Source organism: Manis pentadactyla, chromosome 4 (assembly GCF_030020395.1).
Source record: "Manis pentadactyla isolate mManPen7 chromosome 4, mManPen7.hap1, whole genome shotgun sequence".
NCBI classification, from domain to species: Eukaryota; Metazoa; Chordata; class Mammalia; order Pholidota; family Manidae; genus Manis; species Manis pentadactyla.
In genome coordinates, this window is record NC_080022.1 from 178,943,363 (window position 1) to 178,966,939 (window position 23,577).

The 23,577-nt window shown below is 47.4% G+C and overlaps 2 protein-coding genes across 2 annotated transcripts in view; one reads left to right on the plus strand and one right to left on the minus strand.

Moving 5' to 3' along the window:
* ARSG (arylsulfatase G) overlaps positions 1–23,577 on the plus strand; it is a 146,506-nt gene that overhangs the window by 110,832 nt on the left and 12,097 nt on the right. The window lies entirely within an intron of this gene.
* WIPI1 (WD repeat domain, phosphoinositide interacting 1) overlaps positions 1–23,577 on the minus strand; it is a 30,770-nt gene that overhangs the window by 2,688 nt on the left and 4,505 nt on the right. Inside the window, exons 2-12 of the mRNA XM_036899827.2 lie at positions 22,543–22,625; positions 21,066–21,235; positions 17,040–17,136; positions 9,518–9,615; positions 8,758–8,850; positions 8,002–8,072; positions 7,281–7,388; positions 2,869–3,033; positions 1,981–2,088; positions 1,189–1,307; positions 648–748 (exon numbers count right to left, since the gene is read on the minus strand). Of these exons, the coding sequence (XP_036755722.1) occupies positions 648–748; positions 1,189–1,307; positions 1,981–2,088; positions 2,869–3,033; positions 7,281–7,388; positions 8,002–8,072; positions 8,758–8,850; positions 9,518–9,615; positions 17,040–17,136; positions 21,066–21,235; positions 22,543–22,625 (1,213 nt within the window). The remainder of the gene's footprint in view (positions 1–647; positions 749–1,188; positions 1,308–1,980; positions 2,089–2,868; positions 3,034–7,280; positions 7,389–8,001; positions 8,073–8,757; positions 8,851–9,517; positions 9,616–17,039; positions 17,137–21,065; positions 21,236–22,542; positions 22,626–23,577) is intronic.

A 23,577-nucleotide genomic window follows, 5' to 3' on the forward strand; every position in this document is an offset into this window, starting at 1 on the left:
CCCAGGAGGAGCATCTTCTGTTCAGACCAGAGGCTTGGAGAAGTCAAGCCCAGCGTGTGCCCCTTGCCCCCACAAAATCGCTGGGAGCTCTTGCTGCCAGAACAGCTGAACAGGGCACTGGGAAGCCCAGCTGGGGGCGGGGAGGAGGCTCCACTGCTGCCCCCACTCTCCCCACAGCTGCTGGGGAACTGGGGTCTGCCCTGTCAGAGCCGAAGGTGGGTGAGGGTCCACCTGGCCTGCAGACTGCAGTGGCCCAGCGCTGCTAGATCGTCATCTCTTTAGCACAAAGGCGGCAGCGTTCTGCAGGCACCCTCAGGACCCTCAGGAAAATAAGAGGCTACGCAGGCATGACTTGCTACCTATGAGCAGCAGAGACAGCGCTAAAGAAGCGAAGCCAAGGATGCCAGGCCTCTGCGCGCAGGGAGGCCGTGGTGATGCCCTGTGCTGCTGGGCTTAGCACGACACCTGACTGCTAGTCTGTAGGACCTGGGGCATGTGGCACCATTTGCGTCCTGTGGCCTTCTGAGTACCAGGAGGGTTAGCTGTTGGGCTGGACAGCAGGGGAAGGGACGTCGCCTCCGGCTGAGGTGAAGCCCTCCTTCCGACCTAGGGGCTGAGCTGCTCTGTTAGGGGTCCCTAATGCTCACAGGGGGGAATTCATTCTCATCATCCAGACACACTGGTCCCGTCGCAAACTCGTGTTCGGGAATGACCTCTCCTCGGAGCGCCCCGCCGTCCTCAGAATAACCTGGAAACCGAGGAGACATGAGAGAAGCCACACGGTCTGGCCCGATGCCGCCACCCCAGGGCAGGACCTCAGGGAAAGTGGGAGTCCGGGGAAACCTTTACAGAGGCCACCTTACCCTGTCGACTAGACCGACTGTGCTTCAGATGAAGCGAATCCCCACCCCCACCGATGTCTCTGGGCTCTAAGCCCCTGAACCCCCGGAGTCCCCCACCCTCCACCCCAGGAGCTCAAATTGTCTATTGTTCATGATTCTCAAGGAGGCGAAGAGTGATTGCTACTTGTTCGGGACCCAGCCATGCTGCGCCAGGCCTGCGGGGCTTAGGGCCCGAGGGTTCCGTGGCTCACCTAGGAGAGCGCATGCGCGGGCAGTAGTGCACAGACGGGGGGGTCGCTGTCAGGTGGGTCTCCGCAGCGCCCCCGCGCGCACCACCGCCACTCACCTGGCACCGTGGAGGCTGAAGATGGGCCGGGTCTGGCTACGGTTGCTGCGTAAGACTGAGGTAATGAAGGCCTGAGGTCATTTTCTTTATTCTCATCTGTTGTTCCTGAGCTAAGCAAGCTAATTGCAGCAGTTAAGAGGGGAAAGAAAGGAAAAGAGATCATCACATGTCCAGGCCACTTTGTAAAGCAGAAGCACTGGGGAGCGCATGCGAGACCACTTGGCTTAAAGCAGGGGGCCGAGGGTGGCCTGCTGGGCCCACAGGGACTGCAGTGCCCTTCAGTGCCAGCGCCAATCCCGCCGCTCCACGGGATGCCTGCCCCTTATATTTAACAAACGAGGGCTGGCCCTTTGCACTCCTGGTTCCCTCTGGCAGGTCAGTAAGCCCTGCTCACATGGGGCGCCCCATGGACAAGGGCTGCGGCCGCTCATGGCGTCCCATCCACAGCAGGAAAACGGCGCCTGCACTTGGTCACAGACGTGGAGAGAACGTCTCGATTCAATTCGGTAAACACTTTTGAGCACCCATTATGTACACGGAATGTACAAGGAGGAAAGGCTGAGCGGGAAGACACTCCATTTCTTCAAGTGTGCATTACTCATCTGGGCACGTTTCCAGAAGCAAACCATGTGGTGAGGGTGCCTGACCTTGAACCCAACACAAGCAGGTGCCCACGCCGAGGTTTGCCACTCACAGTGCCCAGGAAAAGGAAAGACTGTCACTCTTGGCCAAGGGACAGTTCTACGCGACCAGCCCTTGAAAGGCTATGATTCTGAAAACTCATCTCTTCACCTGTGGGTCTTGATTAAGACACATTCCCCTCCGTCCTGAGGGTCCAAGTTGTAGATGTAAAGGTGTCCGTCGGATGATGCAACTAACAGCCTTGGCAATTTCTGGATCCTAAGAGCCAAGTAAAACAAGGGCTGTGATTACAGCAGAGACGGGTAACGGACCAGCTTCAGGTGACAAAACCTCACTCAGCCTCACCGTCCCCACCTCCTTTCACGCCGCCATCAGACGCCCTCAGCCCACCAGCCCCAGATCCTGGGTTTCTGGCTACTTTCTGCATTCTGACCCAGTGATCCACCTTGAGGATTATTTCTTGTCTTTGAAAATGGTTGTATGGATGAGACGAAATGATGTAATGTGCACACTATTGCTCTGGGGAAAGCTGCTGCCAGCAAAAACATGAGCTTACCTAAGTGGGACACAGTCTCTCTTTTAAGTGCATTTCTGCCTTTAACAGTGGCAGAAAGGAAAAAAATTGCAAAAGTGGCTTACCATCTCAGCTGGCTGTGTTTATGAAACTTAAGTGTTCAACTTCTTTAATAAACCTCCTTTAAACTTCTCTGGTAAAATATCTGTCAACCCCATAGGTGTCTGAACCTAGACAATAGAACTGGAGGCTCTTGGCAGAATTATGTAAAACAGGAATTGTCTTCAAGACAGAATAATTATAACCATAAGGTTTACACTCCTGTGCCAGTGTCTGGCTGCCCTGAGAATGTATTATAATCAGACAGAAAAGCTGCTGATCAGGGGCAGTAGGGTTTGGATTTTGCTCACCCTTCCTCTTGGCTGCCTTCTCTTTCTCTTTTCACACGTTTGGGGATTTTGTGCTTTGGGAAAATCAACCTGTAAGAGCTCCTGCTTGTTGAGAGTGGGTGGTGCCATACATACGTTGAGAGGGTGCAGATGTTTCTCTGCCCAGAGAAATTCAAACGCCCGGTGGCGAAGGCCCTGTCCTGGTTGATCATGTCTGACACCTGGGCGGGGAGGTAGTTGGAAGCTGCCATGAACATCTTTCCCATGTAGCCACTCCAGGTTGAAGGCTCTTCTGGCCGACTGCGTGGGGGGAACAATGCATAGGCGGAGATGAGCTGAGCTGCAGGCGCTGGCATGGAGCCAATGATCTACACACCCGACTGTTCCGAGCTGCATTCACCGCAACAGGAAGAAACCGCCTGAGCGTAATGTTCTGCCCACCCAGAAAAAGTGAGGACATACGATTCTGGCAGTACCAAAGGGCACCCAGGGCTTGTTTGTCCTGCCTGAGAGCCATTGTAAAGCTGTTAAGAGGTTCCCAGTGCTACTCCATGTGCTACATTAAAAAGTTGTGGCTGATGATTAGTCTGATTTCTAGATTTCTGATACGCGGCCAGGGTGGAAAACGAGATGGAATGGATATCCAGACTCTGAAAAAGAAGCTCAAGACTGTCCCGGGCTCACGGAAGAACAGACGGATTTCACTGTTAAGGCCTCCCAAGCCAGACTGAGTGGGAAGCAAGTCTCCGGGCAGGACGCTTGGGGCCATATTTGATTACAGCCCTGGAGCCACACAGGTGCCCAGTGAGTCATAATGGTGGAGGTAATTCAGAGGGACCTGGAACGTCCCCTGTAGTCACTGGACTTCACCCAGGGCCTCCCCCAGACAAAGCGGGTGAGTGCTGTTGGTGAGAGAGGCTGTCGGTGAGGATGCACGGGCACACACGTCTGCCTTCATGCTCTGCACAGTGCTCAGCACATCCAAGGACCAGGGTGGCTACCCGTGCTCCCAGGAGCCCCTGCTGGGAGGCCACTTGTCTATGGGACCAGACGTTGCAGCTCAGAAGCCCTGGGGTTTATTTCTTGCTTACTACCAACTGGCCGGGCAGTCTTTGGACAAACATTTCTGGGTGCTGATGTTCTCACCTGAGCGGCGGGCCCTTTTAGGCACAGTGCTATCATTCTGCGATCCTAGACATCATGAAGCACCCCTCTAGTGGTGCCCTACGGCTCGGTGCTAAGGGATGGTATTTACAAGGAGTTATAACACTCAGGTCCTGCATTCAAGGTGGACATGTAGCATAGATATAAAAAAAAAAAGAAAACAGGAATAGTTAACAGAAGGTGCCACACATGGCCCAGGCATTAGCTACTTCAGCCCCACAGAGCTGGGGAGGCGAATGGAGTTCCTGCTCTTCTCTGTTTCCATTTCCTCTCTGGAAAACAGGGATGACCACAGCCACCTGCCTGGCAGGGTGGTGTGACAACAAGCTTCACATGCGAACAAACAAGTCAACACTGTGGAGGGCTTCACACAGTGCCAGGCACATGAAATGCTATGAGATAAGACAGTGTCTGCAGGGAGGGAAGAGGTTCTGGGGGTGGTGGCCACTGGGCTGGGCTCTGAAGGCAGGTGTGACTCAGAACTGCAGGGCAGGGTGGTGCCAGCGGGTAGGGCATGGGGAGGAGGACACTGCAGATGCCCCATAGATGAGTGACGCCCCCAGGAGTCAGCTACACTAGTCTGGCTGAGGTGGGAGAGGCAGGAAGGCTGCTGCAGCAGATAAGGGGCACCAAGAAGAGCCTTGAATGTCAGGCTGGAGGGGCAGGGACTTCATTCCCAAAGGCAAAGGGGGTCAAAGTTTCTGAGAAGGTTGGGTCATGTTCAAAGAAGGATTTTCAGACGATTAGTCCATTAGGAAGATACAGGATAGATGGGTAAGAAGAGACTAGGGGTGAGCCTGAACAGAAGAGTGAGGACTCAGACAAGAGAATAAAGATGTGGTTAAGGGCAGTGGCCAGGGAAATGGGACTGAAGAGTCAAATGAGGGACATCTCAGGAAGGATGTGGTGACAGTTCATGGACGCTCAGGGGAGAGTCAAGAACCATTCCGAACTTCTGCTCCTGGTTGTCCGAGCTCACGGGCAGACACAGGAGAGCCTAGATGGAAAGTGAGTTCAAACGGCAGCTTCCTGTCTGAAGCACTGGTAATGAACTCAGACAGAGACGTGACGAGAGCAGCCGCCTGGGGTCACGCAGTCACGGAACCCTGGGTGGAAGGCTCTCCTGACACCCAGCCGTCCTCCAGTGCTCCAGCCTACGACAAGAGGTGGTGATGAATTTAAGCTCTGGAAGAGATCTGGGCTTAAATTTTAGAAGCTGTCTGAGACATGATGGAAACATCTAGAAAACAGATATAATCTATGGGGAAAATGGGCAGAGTTAGAAGAGCTACAGGGCCAACAGTGAGCTTTGGGATATGTGTCCACAGGGTAGACCTTCACAGGGCTCCAGGAAGACTGAGGGGTGAGAAGGGAGCAGCCCTTAGGGCGTCAGCGCCGATGGGGACGAGGTTTCCAGACCCAGAGCATTACACTGACCCAGAGAGGGAAGTCAGAGCCAGGACAGAAAAGTCCCCGGCGCTCACTGGCTTGGTTGCTGGGCCACTGGATGGAGTTTCAGGAGAGAGGGGACAGGGGCTGGGTTCCGTGTCAGAGACACACACTACACATACGTAGCAGAGGCCAAGTACAATATCTACTAATTAGGTGGAAAAGGTATTTTTCTCATATATGTTCTGCCACACCAGGAGCAGAATTTCTTTCGGCCACAGAGAGGGGCCTCTCGGCCATGTTGTGAGACCCAGTGTAGGCGCAGGTGTTTGGAACATTTCTGAGTGACAGTTCTGGGCTTTCCACTCTGGAGCAGCTCTAGAAGCCCGGCGGGAGTGCAGAATGGGGCACTTACACGTGGCCCCTGGGATCTGGAGACAGAGGCCGGCTTTGGGCAGGATGCTGAACTTCTCTGAGCCTCAGTTTCCTCAGTCACGACACCCAACCCTGCCTGCCTTCTAGGAATATAGTGAGGACCCGAGGGGGTTAGTGTGTGAGAATCTCTAGTGAAGATGAAACACTCTATCAGTGTACAAAGGCCAGGCTGTGAATACCGCTAGTGTCTGCTTTCCGAGCATAACTGAGCTCATGGCTAACACTTCATAGGTCAATTTCCATAGTGACACTGATGAGAAGAGTCAGGAGACAGGAGGTGTCTGAAGTCTCCCAAGGAAGGCTTGAACCATTTGCTGTCCTATGAGAGGCAGGATCTTGACCTTACTGGAAGGACTGGGCAAGCACGGACCATGGCTGGGTAGGAGATTCTTCTTTGCTTCGCTGCTCTCCAGGGCATGGTATCTCTGAGAGCACACGGGCATGCTCACAGCAGGTGCCTAATGCTATAAACTAATGCTCATGCACCATCGCAGGCATAATTTCTAGGAGTGGCCCTAAGATTCCATGCCCTGGTCCCTGGAATATGTGACTGTGTTGTTATATGGCCCAGATAACTGCAGGTAAGGAGATTATCCAGGTGGGCTTGATCTAATCACCTGAGCCCTTAAAAGCAAAGTGCTCTCTCTGACTGGTGCCAGAAAAAGAAAGCAGAAGCAAAAGTCGAAGAAATCCGAAGCACAGAAAGGAATCATTGCAACATTGCTGGTCTGAAGGCTACGTGAGGAGGGATGTGGGTTGCCGCCCAGAGCTGAGAGCCAGCAAAGAAGTGAGGACCTCTCTACTGCAAATGCAAGGACCTGAATGCCTGCCAGTAACAGGAATGAGTTTGGAAGAGGATCTGAGCCCCAGATGAGAACACAGCCACATGAGACTTGTGAGACCCAAGTGAGAACTCAGCCCTGCCATCCAGACCCACAGAATTGTGAGATGATGAATGTGTGCAGTTTGAAGCCACTACGTTTGTGGTAATTCGTTACAGTAGCAGCAGGAGCTGATACACAGACCACTGGCTGCAATTTAAGACACACTTTTCACTACAGCCCGCACTCCGCTCCTGCCACAGCTGTAATCATGGCTTTGCAAGAGTTTACCAAGCACTCAGCAGTGGGAGTAACGGCAGGGATTAACATATTGCTGTACTTACAGCTACATTGGCTAAGACTTCCTGGAGTTTACTGTGTGCCAGGCCCTATCTTAAATGCTTTAGGTCAAGCATTAATCTTCACAAGTTCAAGGTGCATACACCTATTCGGTACTGAAGTATACAGAAAGATGGCCTGTCTGGGGTTTCAGCTCATAAGGGGCAGAGCCGGGGTGTGAACTCAAGAGGGTGACCCCAGATTTTGTGCTTCCATCCATTACAGCACCAAGGTTTTGTTAACACACAGTCACTGCTTTGGGGAAGACATATAAACAATGCCAAGTTCATGGCGTTCAGAAAGGGAAGAAATCGCTTATGCTGGCAATGGTAATGCAGAATAACCATGGCCTGATTCCTTTGGTCTAATGAGTAATTTCTGTCTGGCGCTTGGACTGACCTGGTGCTGAGGTGTTCCAGCTTGAAGATGTGCACGGTCTCGGTGTTGCTAGACGCGCAGAGGAACTGTGAGTCCATACTAAAAACTAGAGAGCTGATGGTCACGTACCTGGAAACACAGCAATATATGCACTGGTGAGCCAGAAAAATGAGGTGATTGCCTTGTAGTTCAAAAATCAGCTTTGTAAGAAAACTAAATGTATCCTGTAAAGGCTAGGCATCCTCAGATCCCTGCAACATTGTGTCATTCATATTTAGACATTAATGTGGGAGAGAGTCATAAAGGGTTGGGGTCTCAGGAGAGAAGAAACAAGGCGTTTTGGAGGATTGCCAGCCGCTCTGCACGGATGCAGCTGCAGACCCCACACCGCTGGGCTCCCGGACCCTCATGCTTTCCGTCATCCTTTATCTCCAGGAAAGGAACCCGGATTGCTTTTGAATCGTGACTCCCTCGCTCCCTCACTTCTCCTTTGCCAGCTGTCCGCTCACACGTCAAAAAGGGACTCTGGTGGCTAAACAGTGGCGAGGGAACGGCGTCTGCGCTCTCAGGTGCGCTACCACTGAACGGGGCCTCCACGTCCGTGAACTGAGGAGGCAGTTTTCCCTCCTATGCGGGAGAGGAGAGCACAGAGCCACCCTCCATCCTTTCCCTAGACGGCTGCCAGCCGTCCCCTGCAGGACTTCCGTGGGTACTCTAAGTGGGTTGTACAGTGAACACAGACCTTTTCATTCCCCTCCGAAACTCATAGAGCTTCTGCCCATCAGGTACAGAGAACACCCGGATGACGGTGCCCTGGAAAAGAAAGCAGGCAGACATTTCCTACCATTAACAGCCTCAGACAGAGAGGTCCCTTTAGACAGGTGCTTGTTTTACTGGCTTTGAACATCTGTCTCTGAGGAGGAAGCACAACGTGTTGGGCATAGAGGCTTTTTTGTTTGTATACTGCCATGTAAGCAATTCTTGGAACACGTCTTAAACACTGTCTCCCTTTTCCCTCCCGCCCTAGCCTAAGGCTCTGCATGTGTTCACTCACACTGCTTTGACTTCCTAGAATATTCCATCTCAGCCTGTTGAAATACACCTGTTTTTCATGGCATTTGAAAGTCAACTCGATCACCTTTGCTGATTAGTCAGAAGAGATCAATCTCCTGCTCAATAGCACATTTTGTTTATACCATGTTTATGAAGTGCAGCATCTATCTGTATGGATGATGTGCCTGCACATTTTATAATAAGACCACAGTTTTTGTGCAAAATATCTTGTGTCTTGCATAGCACAGGCCTTTGGTCGAATGAATTGATCAAAGGCATCAATATGCCATAACATGTATGGGCCAAAATTTCTTCCTGGGAGATGAATTTTGAGTGGGCCCCTGTCACCCACCAGTCTTGTTCCATCAGATCTTTGACACTGCAGGGGCCGTCCCGCAAACCCCCTGCAGGAGGAGAGCCTGTGAGGACACAGGGACCCACTCACTTTTTCAGAAGCGCTCGCCAGTTTGGAGCCCGAGGCGTTGAAGGTGATAGCAGCCAGTGTGCCCTCATGGGCAGCAACAGTGCAGACTGTTTTCTGTTGGTGGAAAGGGAAAATGGACACTGACGCCAGGGAAGATGGATTTCATCTCCTCCTCCCTCTTTGCTCCCGAGCAGCTCTCCCTCATCTGCCGGGTTCCCTGTCTTTCTCTTTGCATCAGACCACTTACATACAAGCTCTACATCATTCCCTGGTGTGCCTAGATTCTGCTTCGAGGGCCACTCTGTTCCTACCGCCTTTCCTGACCTCGGAAAGATGGACAGCCAGCTGCAGGCCCAAGGCAGAGTGACATCATGGCTCTCCTTGTGCGCATCCTCAGGGGACTTCCCGCATCAATCCTGCCCTGCTCAGTGAAGCTTGGGAGCAGAGGACAGGAAATGTGAAACAGCTGCACACTGTGACATGGTTCAGCATGACACCTTCAGCCTGACAACAGGCCACCGCCTGCCAAGTAGTTTCCATTACCCTGCAGATAGATGTGTGACTCGGCCTGGCACACTGCCTCATGATTATGTTGACTGATGGCAACGAGGGCAAATATTGTCACCTTCTCCTCCACACCCCATCTCTGGCTAGAACAAACTCCCCCAGTGGTGCTTCTGCCTCTGCACCTCACCCCACCAAGACATAGCCCGCTGAACACCTGCCACTGGCTGCACAGACAAACAGGTGGGCCTGGTCACTGGGGTCACTGTCAACTTACCAGGGAGTGTCCGTCATAAAGCACTATCTCGCCTGTAGTCAGGCTTCCAGGATAGGCCACGTAAGAATTGGAATGGTTGATAGAGAGGGCGCACAGACCTGGCAAAGAACAAACCACAGATGAAAAGTCAGCATCCACGGGGGAGAACTTGCCTGGAAGGGTGTCTGAAAACAGTACAACCACGGCGCCACCCGGTGGTGGGGGGAGGAATGGCTTTGCAGACATCTACTTGGAGTTGGATCTATCTACTCAAAGGACTCTGATAACGTAAATTCACAGGGAAGAAAGACCTCATGATTTGACACTGGCCGTGTCCTCTCCACAGCTAAGCAACCAGAATTTAGAATACTGAAAAGTGCTCTTCTTCACATTTCACCCCTGGGCTCTAGAACAACATCTTCCCTTCCAATTCCATTACTGTCCAGAGCTACAAGGACTTTACTCATCACCGACGCGGACCGTCCTAGGTTAAGGGCAGTCTGCGTTAGCCTTTCCACAGGCAATTAAACACCATCGGCCAGTCATTTCATGTCAGGGAACGGGGTGGGGAGGAAAGGACCTGTTTAGAAACTGCCCATTTCTGAGCCAAATGTCCTGCCCTGATGAGGGGGGTGCCCCCAGATGTGGCAGTTCACTTGGGGGCAGCATCTTCAGTTAAGAATGTGTGTCTGCCATGGAAACCATTAAAGAAAGAGGACATAATGGACTTGAGATGCTTCGGCAATATTCTGGAAGAGTAAACAGCCAATCAAGTCATTGAACCAACATAAGCCATTTTTATGTACAAGGGGCCTCGAGGGGGACATCCAAACAGCATTTAAGTAAAGGTTTTCCACATCAGTGGTTTATATTCACAGATGATACATGATAGAAGTGCATTCAAGGAATTAAACCAGGACTGAAAGCATCACCGAAATAGGAACTTGGAGATTTAGCAGGACAGACTCCTTTTAAATAAAAAAAGGTCACTGACATCTTGGTTACATGTTAGTATGTTAAATGGGTTTCTTATAAAACATAAGAAAAACTTTAGATCAAGCTGAAATGTAGCTTACCTAATTTGCTAGGGGGAAGAGCAGAGAAAAAAGTCAAATGTTGAAAGTCAGTTGAAGGCAAGGTCCCACCTCCTTCTCTTGCTTTGCTGAGGACATAGCCTGTCCCTTGCCACACTGCACGACGGAAGGAAGACGACCCGTCCTGGTGCCCTCTCCTGCATGCTCTGGCACCCCGCAGCCCTCTTGCCCGTGCAAGGTCACACACCCTGGCTTTAGAAGAGGCCACTCCTAACCTCCCAGTTTTGCTCTGGAAACCCCAATTCCCCACATCATGTGGGTTCTCTGCAGCCAAATGTGATTTCAAGAACAGGCAAGCAGAAGGCGGTCTGGTCTCGGGAAACCGGGATGGGAGACAATCAGGAGACTGGGTTGGCTTGCACGGTGGGTTCCCACCCTGGTTAGCAGAGAAGATATCAAGATGGAAGGACCGAATACCAAACCAAAGAGTGAAGATGGTACAAATTGCAATATGTAAGTACTGAAGGTTTCTGAGCACATGTGTTTAAAAAAACAGGGAATCAAAATCACAATGAGATACCATTTCACACCCACTAGGACAGCTAGAATAAAAAAGACCCTCATGGACACTGGAACCTTCATACACTGCTGCTGGGAATGGGCAGTGCTTTGGAAAACAGTCTGGCAGTTTCTCCAAAGTTTGATCACAGAGCTATCATATGACCCCTAAATTCTATTACTAGATATCTACCAAGAGAAATTAAAACAGAGAGCTACATAAAGACTTGTATACAAATGTTCATGACAGCAACATTATTCATAATATCAAAAAGGGGAAACAACCCACCTGTCTATCCACTATGAAAATGGATAAATAAAACACAGGATATCTTTACAATGGAATATCATTCTACAGTAAAGAGAAATGAAGTACTGGCATGTACTACAGCATGGATGAACCTTGAAACTATTATGCTAAGCAAACAAAAGCCTATCACCAAAGACCACATACTGTATGACTCCACTTGTATGTCCAGAATAGATACATCTATAGAGACATAAAATAGATCAGAGTCACCTAGGGCTGGGGCCTCACGGTGATGGCTAAGAAGTACGGGGGGTTTTTTTGGGGTGATGAAAAGTGCTCCAAAAGTGACTGTGGTGATGGTCACAAAACCCTGAATACACTGAGAGCTGCTGACTTGTGCACTTTAAATGGGTAAATCGTATGTCACGTGAACTGTTTCTCAATACAGCTGTTAGGGAAAAAGAGCAGTGTTTTAAGAATATCCGTCTGGCAGAGACAGGCTGGGGGCTTGGGTTCACGACCCAGGTCTACCATCTACTATATAAGCAGTTGACTTATTTGTGGTCCTTTCAGGCCAGTTTCCAACCTGTGAGAGGAGAGGGCCACAGTGATCTAGGGATCTTTCCAGCTTTAACATTCCAAGATGTCAAGTCTTCATTTACTTACTTCCTCCATCTGAAAATATCAGGGCCCATCTTTGTGGCAGGGAGAGGTGGGAGGTTTTTGAGTCGAAGGCTTGGACAAATACTTCCAGTTACCTTCAGAGTTTTTTTTTAGGTATAATTGACAAATAATATTATAATAGTTTCAACTGCACAACATAATGATGGGATATTTGTATATACTGCAAAATGATCACCACAATTAAGTATAGTTAAGATCCAGCACCACACAGTTACAATTTTTTCTTTTTGTGTTGAGAACTTTTAAGATCTATTCTCTTAGCAACTTTCAAATATACAATACAGTATTACTAACCACAGTCACCATGCTGTACATTACATCCCCATGGCTTAAGGATTTTATAACTGCAAGTCTGTACCATTTGATCCCCTCACCCATCTCACCCACCCCCCACTCCCTGCCCCTGGCAACTGCCAATCTGTTTTCTCTATGAGCTTGTTTTTTGTGTTTTTGTTTTTTTTAAGATTCCACATATCAGTGAGATATGATTTTTGCAATATTTGTTTCTGTCTACTTATTTCACATAGAATGTCCTTAAGATCCGCCTATGTTGTCACAAATGGCAAATTTCCCTCTTGTTTTATGGCTAAATAATATTCCAGTGTATATATCACATCTTTATCCATTCATCAGTTGATGGATACTTGGGTTATTTCCATGTCTTGGCTGTTGTAAATAACACTGCATTAAACATGAGGGAGCAGATACCTCTTGGAGGTGACACTTTCATTTTTCTTTGGATAAACAGTGGAGTTGCTGGATCATATGGTAGTTCTATTTTAAATTTTCTGAGGCATCTCCATACTGTTTTCTATAGTGACTGTACCAATTTATATTCCCAGTAACAGTGCAGCAGGGTTCCTTTTTCTCCACATCCTTGCCAACACTTATTATTTCATTTTTATAATTTTAATTTTTTTATTATGGTATCATTGACATACAATCTTATAAAGGTTTCACATGAGCAATATTGCGGTTACTACAATCACCCATATTATCAAGCTCCCCTCACCCCCCATTGCAGTCACTGTCCATCAGTGTAGTAAGATGCTATAGAGTCACTACTTGTCTTCTCTGTGCTATACTGCCTTCCCCGTGCCCCCCTACATTATGTGTGCTAATCATAATGCCCCTTAATCCTCTTCTCCCTCCCTCCCCACCTGTCTTCCCCAACTCCTTTCACTTTGGTAACCGCTAGTCCCTTCTTGGAGTCTGTGAGTCTGCTGCTGTTTTGTTCCTTCAGTTTTATTTTGTAGTTATACTCCACATATGAGTGAAATCATTTGGTACTTGTCTTTCTCCGCCTGGCTTATTTCACTGAGCATAATACCCTCTAGCTCCATCCATGTTGTTACAAATTGTAGGATCTGTTTTCTTCTTATAGCTGAATATTCCATTGTGTATATGTACCACATCTTTATCCATTCATCTACTGATGGACACTTAGGTTGCTTCCATGTCTTGGCTATTGTAAATAGTACTGCGATAAACAAAGGGGTGCATCTGTCTTTTTGAATCTGGGATCTTGTTTTCTTTAGATCTAGGATCTAAATTCCTAGGAGTAGAATTCTGGGGTCAAATGGTATTTCTATTTTTAGTTTTTGAGGAACCTCCATACTGCTTTCCATAATGGTTGAACTAATTTACATTCCCACCAACAGTGTAGGAGGGTCCCCCTTTCTCCACATCCTTGCCAGCATTTGTTGTTCCTAGTCTTTTCTATGTTAGTCATCCTAACTGGTGTGAGGTGATATTGTGGTTTTAATTTGCATTTCTCTGATAAATAGCTATGTGGAGCATCTTTTCATGTGCCTGTTGGCCATCTGAATTTCTTCTTTAGAGAAGTGTCTGTTCAGATCCTCCACCAATTTTTGTTATTTTCATTAAAAAAAAAAATAGCAGTCATTGTAACAGGTGTGAAGTAACCTTCATAGTTTTATGTTAAAATGTAAATATCTCAGAAAGAAAGAAGGGCTTAAACTTCTTCAGCTAACACTGAACTTTCTAAAGTACCTAACAGAGAAAGAGATGACACTAGATTCTAACAAGAAAAGGCTAGTGGCTAGGGTAGGTACCCACAGACACATAACCACATACTTGACAGTTCTGCCTCTGGGCTTACACCTCTGCCAATCCATCTGAATTAAACCCAAGGACCCTGCACACCAACCCTTGCAGATTTAATGAAGGTTTCCAGAAACACCTAACTTGAGTTCCCTCAATGTCCTGTGGTCCAGTTCTCAGGCAGGTCCAACCTGCTGTAAGCATGTATTTTTATTTCTTGTGAAACTGCTGTGGGAAGCATGAAGAACTTGTTTCAGGCTTAGATATCACAATTCTACTAGTCTTGTTTCTGTCACAGGTGTCAACATAAAGCCTTTTTAGGAAGGAAATGAGATTTTCCTTTGATATTATTTTATAATAGAAAAGTGATAGTGTAAAAAATTTGCAGAGCCAAAGAAATATAAATAAGAAAATAAAATCACCCATCATTCTAAAACCCAGGGCTTTTCACTATTCTCAACATCTGAACATACTTCCTACCCATTTTTTCCTATGTAGTAGTTAGGCTCTGATGTGGCTTTTGGACGTGTTTTAGAATTGATGCATTTAAATCACTGTCAGCTATAATTTCACTGAAACTGGCTGCAGTTCTTCTACAGCTGGAAAAGAAGTGCCTGTTATCAATTCAAGAACCAATGGCATCATTGGCTGGAATTAGAAGGAAGTCCTATGATTCTAAATCATTCTCACCTTGGTATTTATAGTATTACATGTCAAACTGAAGGGAAGTTAACAGTGATTTATAAAATGCAGTTCCCTCTGGGCTGATTCATGTCTCACAGTATGCTTTCCAATTTTTAAAAATATAAAGGAAAGAAATCTTCTCTGTACTTGCAAATGCTCATTGCTGCTGCTGCAAGCAAGAGTCACTTACCCCACCTGGATTGTCATTTCCAGAAAGCACCTTTCTGTTCTATTACAAACATTGCTGTACGGTATGCACTGCCCCCTCAATATTCTGTAAAGGTTGGAAGATCTATGGCACACTCTAGTTCTGCACTTGGCAAAATGGGTATGGAGATTTCCACCCTTGAATGCTCAGTGCACAGACTGCTGTGCGGGCAGGAAATTAACTTCGAGCCCCGTCTGGCCAAACCCTTTAAAGGAAACAGCCTGCAGTCTTTGACACAACAGGAATGGGCATGACACAAACACAGACACAAGAAGGAAATTTACAGCCGCGTTAGATACCAAGTTCCAAGCAACTGCGGAACTCTGTATATATCTTTTATTTGTAACATAAATTCAGAATGTGTGTGCTCCAGACGATGAGACAAGTGATTCTGTCTCCCTTGTGTACCCATTAAGGATTTATGAGAGCAAGAGCCAGAGTTTCCATCTCATATTTTTGTTCAGAAAAATAAATTAGAGAATGAGAACAAGTAAAGGAGACTCCCAGCTCTTGAGAATTTTATATTCATGGTTTTTGACAGCTCAGAGTCTGCTGATGGTTCCTGAGTGACAAATTGGTCATGTCACTGCAGTGAACTTCTGACCTGTGGCAAGCTGCCTTCTGGGATATGATGAGCGCTAGGGAGTGAGCCTAGCCGACTGCCTGTGGTACAGGGCACATGTGCCTTTGTTCTTGCTCACTCCCTGTCTGCAGTAACTCCAGCCCATAATAGCTCTGGGGGTATCATGGTCTCTGTTTTACTGAAGAAGAAAGGAAGTTCAGTGGAAGCTGAGATGATAGTTATAAAGAGCTGGATCTGAAAGTCTTGGGCTCTCTCTCCAAAGAACATCAAAGGCGTAGTAAGACATTTGGTCCTGCAGCCCGCCTGTGGTCTCTCAGAAGGAGATGCTAAATCTGTCCCTGAATCCATTCATCATGTTCATCTGACACCCAGAAAACACCTCCCATTGTTTCTAATTTTTCTTGGGATAAAAATTATTCCCTTTACAAGTAACATACATAAGCACAAACCGCCCCACACTTTTAAACCTTTTCTATTTAACTGCAAAAAGGGAGGTAACCAATGAGTTTCCTGAGCTATAAAAACCCAGCTCTACTTGCTAGAAATTAGGAGGAAATAGAGAGACTCTTTATTTTTCCCAGAAGGAACAGGCCCAGCCCCGAAGGCAGGCAGCACCCCCTGGGCCTAGCGTGTCGGGGAGCGAGGGAAGCCGGCCGTGGAGCTAATGCTCAGGTCCCTGGGCTGCAGAGGACACTGGCTATGCCCAGCTCCTGCCCTGCCAAATAAATGGAAAGCCCAGGCAGCTTCTAGCTTTCTGCCCACCTGAAATGTCCCCTGCCCCAATTGCCCAGGTCCAGCTCAGGCCTCCCCCCTCAGGAGGTGAGGCAGACCCTGCAGCACCCGGCCCACCCCATCAGAAAGGCACGCCTTCCCCGCAGCTGCCCCGCACAGGCTGCCTGAGCATTTGTCTCACACCATGTCACACGGAGCAGGCTCTAGGGTAGCTGGTGCAGGTGGACTTGGGGTTCCTGGTGTGTTTAGCATAGCTGTACCTGACAGTGCCTGGAACCCAGCACAGACGGTTCACATACCATCTTCAATACATACTTGTCCGTGGTGGTTCAACTCACATTCCTAAATCAAAACCCTAACACCCCCCACCATAGCTCCTTCACTTGCCAACCCCCATCTTCTGAGGTATGCTTAAAGTCATTATCTCATAGGAGTTTATAACCACCTCATGGCTTTGATCTTTTAAAGTATCATTTTCTCATGGCTGACATTTTAAAGCATGAAGTCAGCAGCCAAGGACCATCTATATAATTGAGATGAAGAGGAGGCAATGAGGTGGAGGAGGTAGTTACTGCATGGCAGGCGTGAGCTGCTAACTTCCAGAACACTGACTGCCTCTAACTCTCAGCCAATCCTGTGAGATGGGTACTATTATCCTATTTCACAGATAAGAAAACCGAAGCTTCCATCGTGAAGGGAACCCCTGGCCATGAGGTGTGGGGTGCGTGCCCCGCCTCCAAGCTCACCTGCTGGGTTTGCGGGAATCTCCAGGATGGTCTTCAACAGCTTCATGTCTTTAATGTTGTGAATGTAAATGGACTCCTCCAGGCACACCAGCAGCCTCTGTAATCACACACACCCTCGTCATCCCACTGCACCGCTCCTCCAAGAGACTCACCAAACAGAAATCACCCAGGTTTCACAGAAGGCCTAACTGATTCTAAGCCTAGAGGAGGAAGAAGTTTGACGGTCAGTTTGGAGATTACGTTCAGGATGTGCACATATACACATGCACTACCCATGTGCACAGAAGCATAAAATACAAGAAATATAAGATATTAAGAAATTTCATTTAGAAATTGAAATTCCTTCCTTCCTTTTTTTGTGTACTTTCTCTTCTCCTTACACTTCCTGGTCAGACTCATCTGCCATTTAGGACAATTTCTGGTGACCTTTTTGGTTGCTCTTCTCAGATGGGCTCCCTTCCGTTGTTCCTCACAAAGTTGCCCTCTGGGGCATATGTGGGGTTCTTTGCTCCCTCTGTAGCACCCAATCGTAGGTTTTACCCTCTTTTAACTTCGCTCCACCTACAGTCTCCTCTGCACCAAGTGGTGTACATCCCCTCCAGCCCTGGTAAAGGCATGGGAAAAGCCCCCAAGCCCAGTGTGAATGCCCTGTCCAGTGTGCAGAGCCCATGCAGCCCCTGTGCCCAGCTCCTCTCACTGGGACTCCCCCTCCCTGGTGTCCAGGGACCCTTCTCTTCCTCTTCACATGAACTTGTCGGGTTTAGAGCCTCTTTCCCATGGCTCTGCTCTCTACCAGGTGGCAACAGGCCACGGGGTTAACGTGAGTGCACAAAGGAGCAGAACACATAGCTCAGCATGGTGCAGACGTTCGATGCAACGAGCTCTTTCCCCACCCCGAGCAGCTGCCTACGCCTGACTCAGTCCTCAGGCTTTGAGGAACGTCCAAGCACCTAAGGGGCAAAGCTTGGACACTCCCTGGAGATCCTGGTTTGGGAAGTTTTAAACAAGTATCCCAGGTGATTCAGACACACACTCAGGTCTGAGAACCACTACTCTTGGGCCAGATCCTTTTATCCCAAGGAACACTGGGAAAGGAAGGTACCTAAAAATACTACCAAAAAAGGGCAGGCTCCCCTCCCAGTAGCATGGTGGCTGCCTAATGTTTCCCAGTAAGACTTTTCACAGCTCAGAAAAATGGAGATGATCACTTTTACCAAGCAGAAAAAAAAAATTCAAACACCTTTCTCAATTTTAATTAAGGCTCTCTGGTCACAGGTCTGGCTGTTGAGAAGTAAAACAGTTCTAACAGGGTCTCAAGATTGATGGCAAATAATAGTGTTTCTCCATGAGACATAGACTCCCTGATTTACCCGATCATTTTGTTTTGTGCTAGCACTTACAGTAGGTTGGACTATAGTATTCTATGCTCATTTATGTTCTTAGGTTTCCGAAACCCTCTTGTATCCCCACGCCCAGCCCCACATCCAATGCCCAGAATATTGGGTCCTTGGCATATGCGTCCTGCAGGAATAGCATCTCCATCTCGCTTGTCTGGTTATCTACATCTTTTCCCACCAGCTCCAACAGCACCACCTGCTCTATGGCCAACTTCAGGTCACCCCCACACTGGCGACAGACTAGAATAAAATGGGGAGGGAGGGCAGAAAACAGTGAGAGGAAAAGAGGAGGCACTCTGTCTCGAGTTCATGCGAGGCACGCTGCCGGATGAGCACGACCCCTGCTAGCTGCTTTAACGACCAGTGTTCAGTCTCAGCAGAACCATGGGCTGGCCTGCAGCTCATCTCATTCCCTGCCACCGTGGCTCCCATCTACTTGTCTAGGTTTTAGAAGTAATAACTCTGTTTATCAACTAAAAAAAAATATGTATAGCACCTGCCCTTGAGCACCACAGATTTAGTTTTGGCTTCAGCAGCTTTGATCCAATCCATCTCCATCTGGATAACGAGGGCACCTCAGAACAGACGGTCAGAGAACTGTACAAGTTTGCATATGGAAAGGCATCTGGTTTTTTCTCTGCTCCACAAAATACACTGCCTCAGTTAAAGGACAAGTGGATTAACATCAACTACAAATGAAAAATAGCACAATTACTAAATATTCTTCCTTTCTATATATTTAGAGGGAGGGTTTTCCTTTCCTCATCAGCCCCTACACAACTCTCTGATTTTTTGTTTTTTAAAAAAGGAACTGTGCTGCCTGCAGTGGTGGCCCCTGATCGGGGTAGGGACCCTGGGGAACAGGATGCACTGCTCTCCCAGCTCTTCACTGGCAGAGCCTGGGCACCGCAGGGCCCCTACCTGGTCGGGCGCTGCAGCAGTTGCCTAGACCAAAAATTGTCAAGACCCAAACCTGAATGTTTTAGGAGAAGCAAACCCCAAACACTTTCCAGGCCTGTTCCAATCATCTTCTTAGGAGAAGAAATGCGAAAGGAGGAGAGAACTGCTCCATCTGGGTCCCGGTGGCAGGGCTGTTAATAGCTGAGCCGTTCTAGAGGCACTAATGTTCTTTAGAAGATGGGGAGGAGGATCTGAAAGTTAATGAGTGTTATACTGAGGAAAGGGTGGCATCTAAAGGTTAACGGACTCAAGACACTTGAATAATCCTGTCTTATTTGCTAAGGAAAATATCAGAAAGCAAGTAAGACAAAACTATACAAATAAATATCCTAGATACTATTTGAGGGTTCGATCTTTACAGGACATTTGCCAAGCAATCTTAAAAAGACAATCAGATGCCAAAAATAGACAAAGCAGAAAGTTCTGCCATCAAATTTAATGTGCTACCAACAGACTTCAGAGGGAGCACTTGAGCCAAGAATTGGGCTTCAAAGCCTTCAAGTCAAAGATTCTCAAACTGCCTTTCCCTCCCTTGCCAAGAACCTGGGGTTTATTTTCTTTTTTATTCCTGCTGCTCCTCGCTTAAAAATCCCCGTACTCTATTTCTCAGGCTATTTTCCACCACACTGCTTTATAGAGACGTAAGTGGATACTCAATCAAAATAGTTGATCAACTCAAAGAAACCGTCTCTTTCTTCTCACAAACTTAAGAGGGCACATTGTCTCATTTGTTAAAAGAAAATTACTTAGCACTTAAGAGTTAGGTAAGAGACAGAAGAAAACATCCTCAATGAACGTAACAACCTCCACCAGCCTGGGCATATAGTTGAATGGATAGATCTACATGGTGATATAAAAAAATCTTCCTGTTTGTTTATGTAATAGGCAGGCGGGCAAGAGATATTTATTGAGCATTTTTTTGCCTGGCACTGTTTTTTCCCACCAGGTCCTAGAATAGTGAACAAAATGGACACAGTCTCTGTCCTCACAGGATTTAAAATCTAATATTTCAAAGGAAATTCTGCTAATACCCCAAATGCTTATTTAACAAATACTTACATTTTTCAAGGAAATGTCAGGAGTATTTGAGATAAGAAGAATCCTTCCCCCAACAGATAAAACACTACATGAAAAATCTCAAGGGTTCACTGGGACACAGAAGAGAGAAAGCATGAGGCTGAGTACCCGGCCCACTGGGGAGGCCCAAGCAGGCAGCAAGAGAAGGGGCTCCAGAACTGACCCAGGAGGGCCTGTTGCAGCCTCACTCTGCAGGCTTCATTCCGAGCAGCATTACTGCCAGTATGCGTGTATGCCACCCCGTGAGGCCCAACGCAGAGCAGCATTCCTCTGGTTTGAGCTGGCCCTGCAGGAGCGTACAGGACAGTTTGAGAGGCAGATTTCCACCCAGCTTGCACCCAGGGGAGAGGGTTCGCCCAGCCAGTGGTACGAGAAAGAGCACAGGACAGAAGGACCAGGGAGGCACAGTGCTGGAACGAGCTCACGGAGCAGACCCTTTTAACGATGCCCCCCTAATACCGGGCCTGAGTGTTAAAATGCCCTTTAGAATTTGGTGATTGATTTGCAGACATTCATCTGGAAAGACAGTCATCCTTTTCTTCAGTTCCAGTGAGCAGAAACTCTGCAACCTGGAAGGCTTCCTGCCACATACCTGCCGGTTCAGCCTTATGGACAGAATGTTGCTGGAGTAGCTGTAGTTGCAGATCTCCGTGCCCTTCTTGAAGTGGTAGACATTCATTTGCCGCGGCTTTGTGCGGCTGACCACCACCACCAGGCTGCTGGAGAAAAGGCGCTCCACGATGTAGACCTCGGGGACTTCATCTGGGAGGGAAAGCGGCCTGCGGTTACCCCGATTTCAGCCCCGCATGCACTGAGCGCAGCCTGGGCCCCTTAGCTGGCACTCTCTCTCTCTAGGTCCTGCTGACGGGTCACCCTCCCTTGGCACGCATCTGCAACGCTTTCTTTCCCCACCATGGTAGACATGCCATAGCCCTTGCAAATATCTGAAATGAAGAAAATGCTAGCAACCAGCAGACAGAGTCAGGATTTCCTGGGCTCCCTTGTATGGCAGATCACGCCTCCAGGGACCTAGGGCCCCACTGTTTGCAAAACATATTTGGGAAGTTTGGACAACCTCAATCTACCCTTCGTCCCTGAGAGGTTCCAAAGGAGTGACTCCTGTGTCAGGGCCTCTTCTTTCAGAATTTTCTGGTCCCTGTTGCTAAGAGGTGTGGTACTGCCATGGGGATGGGGGCAGCAACATAGTCAACCTGCTGTGTCCCCTCCCCACCTCACCGTTCTCTCACCCTCTTGGAATCCCTTTCCCATTGAGAGCCATCTGGACATGTGTTATGACCAGGGAAGTACTTCTTTACTTTAGAAGGTAAATAAGTAAGCCTCCTGAGTGTCCATAGGTGGGGCCTCCTTGTCTTTCTGAGAACATTCTTTTCATATTCTTGACTTTTGTGTACTTGGGCAAGTCCCATAGGGAACAATATAGGACAGATACAGAGCAAAATATTCACGAAAATGGTATAATAAAAATAACATCTTACAAATAAATTAGGAGCCCAATATATTATTTGTCAAACCACTTATTTTCCAGGAAATACAAAGATTGTGTATTCTTGACTACTATAATAGCATAAATTATTACTTACCCCGAGAGAATAAGACAGGCACATTTCTAAGTTGGATTTTTAAAATATTCACTAGAGGCACTTCAACATCTTTATTAAAACAAGGAAAATATTTCCATGTCTGAATGACTATTACCAATATTCTGCAATGCCAATATAAGGGCAAAATAAAATTCGTAAGTAAATTTTGTTTGACAATTATAAATGTTGACAACTGTGCACAGTAGTGTATAAAAAAGAGTCAACAGTATGGTTTCAAACAAAGAGTTTCTTACTATAAAAAGAAAATGTTACCTAAGCTATTGCCAGATCATACAAAGAGCTTAGTTGTGTTTAAGACAAGTAGAAGCAATGATTTATATTTAAACCTGGAACATACTTCCTTAGGTTTGACAAGGAAGGGAGGGAAATGCAGAAAGCTCAGGAGCACTGAAGATTAAAGTCTAGAGGGAGGACTTGGGGTCCCTGAGATCACACACACACACTTACTGCTTCCGTGGACTTGGTCTAGGTGCTCCACAGAACTCAAAGAAAACAGCTTATAACCAGTTTTGGTTCCAATTGCTAGGGATCTGTGGAAGATAATAACAGCATGAGGAGAACAACAGGCACTGTGTTCCAATCACATATCCGCCTGAAGATAGACAGCCTCTTCTCCCTGGCCTCATAAGGAACAGAAAAACATACATCCTCAGGCACTTAAATATTTGCTAACTTGCTAAATGATAAGGCTCACCTTGTCAGGTGGGCAAGTACAGTAAAAGGGAGAAGATTAAAGACAACTATACACACAAATGTGAAATTGTTAAGAGATCTGGAACTGCGTGGGCTCTACCATCAAATGAAAATGTCCAACCCACCAGACCCCACGCTTTACTAACTGGGCAGAAATGGGAAAATGGAATGTTTAAAAATATTCATCATGGTGCTACTCCCAACACAATCAGGGATCTTCTGGTTGAGAAGTACTTTACCAAGAGGTAAACTATTTTTTATTTCCTCTTTTTGCTTAAAAAAGAAGTATATGATTATGGTAGTCATAGTAGGTCATTAATAGGCAAAATTAATAGATGCTCCCTTTTATCACTGTCCATGAAAATTTCCTGGATAATTTATATCAGTAGCTCTCATCCCTGGATAGACATTAAACTTACTTGAGAAGCTTTAAAAAAAATACTGATGGCTGATTACCCCTGCTTCCCCGGCCCTGAGCTTTTTATTTATTTGATTTTTTTAAGTTCAACTGTTTTAATGTGCAGCAGGGGTTAAGAAGTCTGCTATGTTCCAAAGCTAGGATCACAACCAACCAACAAAATAAAACATAAATGCTTATCTAGGGCAATGTGGCTAAAAAAAAAAAATCTTGTTTTCTAAATTTTTCCACTTTCCAACCAATAGATAAAGACAGAATATAAACCCAGGTTTCCTTGGCCTCAGGATGAAAGCAAATGAATCAGTGCTGTTCAGTAGCTGGGAATCCCCGTCCAGCTCTCTCCTGCTTTGCCCTCATCACCTATGTGATGA